This window comes from Aphanomyces invadans, assembly GCF_000520115.1.
Source record: "Aphanomyces invadans strain NJM9701 unplaced genomic scaffold supercont1.30, whole genome shotgun sequence".
Taxonomy (NCBI): domain Eukaryota; phylum Oomycota; class Saprolegniomycetes; order Saprolegniales; family Verrucalvaceae; genus Aphanomyces; species Aphanomyces invadans.
In genome coordinates this window covers 704,185-707,699 of record NW_008580175.1, presented here as the reverse complement: position 1 = coordinate 707,699, position 3,515 = coordinate 704,185, and the positions used below count along the sequence as shown (strand labels likewise).

General features: G+C 50.4%; 2 protein-coding genes across 15 annotated transcripts; one reads left to right on the top strand and one right to left on the bottom strand.

Annotated features, from left to right (window-relative positions):
• On the top strand, positions 1 to 603 carry H310_11314 (hypothetical protein; the record flags this gene model as incomplete). The annotated part of the gene is made up of 3 exons (XM_008877936.1): positions 1 to 135; positions 187 to 384; positions 433 to 603. 3 exons carry the CDS (start codon positions 1 to 3, stop codon positions 601 to 603), a joined length of 504 nt encoding a protein of 167 aa, XP_008876158.1.
• Positions 481 to 1,983, bottom strand: H310_11313 (hypothetical protein). Of its 14 annotated transcripts, none has more exons than XM_008877925.1 (10): positions 1,924 to 1,983; positions 1,716 to 1,881; positions 1,575 to 1,664; positions 1,461 to 1,533; positions 1,398 to 1,420; positions 1,306 to 1,354; positions 1,215 to 1,261; positions 987 to 1,175; positions 864 to 930; positions 481 to 811 (listed from the first exon to the last, which is right to left on the bottom strand). In XM_008877925.1, the coding sequence occupies exons 2-10, from the start codon at positions 1,830 to 1,832 to the stop codon at positions 642 to 644; spliced, it is 825 nt and encodes a 274-aa protein (XP_008876147.1). In that variant the 5' UTR covers positions 1,833 to 1,881; positions 1,924 to 1,983; the 3' UTR covers positions 481 to 641. The 14 variants fall into 14 exon arrangements, with proteins under 14 accessions (XP_008876147.1, XP_008876146.1, XP_008876145.1 ...); XM_008877924.1 differs by having other exon boundaries at positions 1,716 to 1,838; XM_008877923.1 differs by having other exon boundaries at positions 987 to 1,261.
• Positions 1,984 to 3,515: the final 1,532 nt, after the last annotated feature.

Here is a 3,515-nt window from a genome sequence, read left to right as displayed (position 1 = left end):
ATGGAGCGTGAGCGAAATGCGCAAAAGACCAACTTGCCCAAGCAGTTGGCCAGTGCTGGTAAAGACTTCTCGCAGTTCGCGTTTTTGTCGGCGTTGGCAAGTCGCGAAGAGATGGTGCGCAACGGGAAATTGACGGTACGTCGAGTGTCAAGTGCATCGTGCCGTGACGGACTTACCGCTGAGCAGTCGATCATCTTCATCCGCGATCATAACTCCAAGGGCCAAGAGGTCAGCGGCTACATCGACTACGCCCTTCGGCTCAAGTCGGAAGCGTTCGAGCCGTACTTTGAGCGAAAGAAGCGGTTGTTGCCGAAACCTTCCGACTTGAGCTACTACAATTGGGAAACGCAAACGTGTACGTCCAACTCGAGTCCAAACTTTCAGGTGGGTGGATGATTCTCTCGTCACAGGAATGAGAGACTGCCGTGGTAGGTCATTGCTGACAGCGAGACGGGACTCCTCTTCAAGAACAAGAGAGACCGGAAAGTGATTAATGTTGACCCCAAAGCCAACCCCGGCGACAACTCGACGCGCACCGAAATCAAGACGAACGAATACATGCAAGTGGTCATTTACGACCACATGACACGCCGCAAGAATTAGTTGTTGTAACGTCACCTTTCCAATTGAAAGCCAATCCATCATACGCGCGCAGTCTTTTGGCGTTTGGACGACATGCTCGTGTTGCCACAACGACGCTTCTGGAACGACTGGATGAGATCTGCCGCCGTTTGGTTGAATTTGTCCTTAATGTTGCGGTGCGGCTTGGAATGTGGGATAGATTCGACCTCTGGTACCAACTCCGCGATCGCTATAAACATATTGCATAAAATATTCCTGAAGCAACACGCATTTAGTCCTACGATGGACACATTCATGAGATGCTTCATCTATTGGAGACGTTCGATGGTCTCGGTGCGGCTTTGGAACCTTGTGTTGATCAGTACAATATACTCATACGGCATGAATAGGCTCGAAAGACTCACCTGCTCACGGTGATGATGAATTTGGTGCATCAACAATTTGTACGACTCCCGCAGCTGGCGCGTTTCCACTTCCGTGTCATAAAGAATGCCTTCTAGTTCGACGATATCCTTTTCCAACGATTCCACGCGGCTTGCCTGGCCGAGACTCAGTCTCTCGAGCGCATTGATGTTCTTGTCTTGCAGTAGAATCTGGAGCAAGTTTAGAAACTTAGTCAGTATCAACTTTACTTGTTGTTGCAAATCATTCTTGTGACGTCTGATTTGATCAAGCTCTTCTACAGGTAGAGAATGTGAGGCATGGCATACGTGGATCACTTACGATGGAGCAATTTTGGCCGATTCGCCAAATGTAGTATCACTTCTGCAAGCTGCAACGAGTTTAACTGGACAGCACTGCGCAGCAGAACGCACATGGTCCACATCGGAAGTGCTGGCTGAAAACGAGTTTGAGTTGAATTGAGTCATTGTCTGTACCTGGAACAAGATCCAGCAACTTGGAACGTTGCTGCGAGTACTCCTGCTTTAGCAAGTCGACGATATTCGTTTCCTAACACCAGTTAGTGATTTCAGAACTTGGTTTATCCATGCCTTGATGAGCTCTGCATTGATATAGTTGATCTGTTCGACGATGACGCGGACTTCCGCTTGAAGTTCCTGGTGCATGCGTTGACTTTGCATCTACAAAATCGAAGGGGTGAGGGTAACTCGGACGTATGCGCAAACCACGACTCTTTGTGTTTCCATTTTCACGCATTCTTGTGCCCAGAACTCGATTTCTTCCTTGTACGTTTCGAGGTCTCGCATCTGCCTCTCCATCTCCTTGTCTTCAGCCTCCGGCGTCTGCATCAATGTCTACACAACGAGGAATATTAATTCAGCGCAGACGCGGCCCCATCTACGCAAGCAGTGAATCATTCATGTCGCTTCATCCACCGACCATTTCTTCGTCCACCGTCGCGTCCGTCATGCACGATCCAATTTCGAAAATGCGCGCGAGGACAAAGTCCGGATAAATGGAGTTTATAAACCGGATGAATTCTGCCATGGGGACATTGTGATCGACGCCACATTTCCATACAAAGCGCAGTCGTGTTACACAGGACACAACAAGTTTGTGATGGGTGTGGCGACTGTGCTGAAGTGCATCAGCCCCACGATTCCCAAATGACAACCTCGACCGACGTTCCGGGGCTGCTGCAGTGCAAGAAGGCAGACGTGTCTCGAGCAGGCATCACTCACGTACTAGTAATTCGCGCCATGTACTCCCAAGTGCATGGGTTTCCAAGCCGAGAATTCGAGTAGAGTAGGTGATACTGTAATGCCTGTATTCCAGAGTCAGAAACATACACCAACGGCGGCGACACACAAACTAGCATGCATGCAGGCAGCAAGATTTTGCCAATCAGTGGTCACAATAGCCGTGGGTAGAGTTCCAGGCTCGGCAATCGTACTTGCTGATGGGTCCAAGCATTGGTCCGCGGCCGACCTGTTCTTCGACGAAGCGCAGTCGTAAGGTGTTTTGATGCCTGAATTCCGTTGGGGGAGAGGAGGATGTCATGGATCAAAAATGCCATGGAAGCCGGGGGTGGAAACAATATGTCCTTTGAAACAGTAAACCGATGCTCTCTCAACTTGGCCAACGTCATCGGTATATCGTTTTTAGCTCAATTACTACAGGTTATTTCTTGCAATTCGGTTTGATACCGCTACTCTCTTTCCAATCCATTCACGGAATAAAGGACCGCGTTCCGATGAACCCCGCCCCCCCCGACACTTCAAAAAACCAACCATTGAGTACAACGCGAGAAGGCATCAGTAGTCGTAATATCGGCAAACCCACTAACGTACCTCGTCACTGAGCTGATATCCTCCCTGCTTGGTCGTCGGGGCGGGCTCGGGATGAATAATACTGGCGCCCCCCATGTTTCTGCGACATGTCCAGTGGTGTAGCACCGTGGTCGAGGCACGACCAGAGTCGAGTGAGACCCGCGCGTTCGTTCGAACGATACGGTAGGATTATCTCAGTCGTGCATTGCAACTGTGTCGTGTGAGGTACCAGAGACATGTGGGTTGCTTCGCACTGTGGCCGACGCGAGTTGGCAAACCAAGGAAGAGAAACCCCGGCAAACACTGCCATGACTCGAAAGAGTTTGGGCTTGATTAAGCCGGGGATCCAACCTGCGGTTCTACTCGTGTCCAAGCCAACGTCCCTCTTCAAATCGTTCACCATCGTCCAAGACATGCAAATCAGAAACACACCCACCGCAGCCCCAATCTCGTCACGCCGCTGTGGTCACAGAACGCCCGCTTGAGAAATACGAAAAAGCAACCACCCCCAGCAAATTCAGACGCATATCGCATCAATCTGACGGATAGACCGGTGCACCCTTACGACCCCGGCTCTACGAAGACGGAACATTCCAAGAGGCATCCAGTGTGCACAGGTTTGACTCCATTGAATGACAAGAGTCACTTTTAAATTTGCGCTCGACCCCCTCCAGAACCATGAAGTTGTTTGGCGCCATCCTC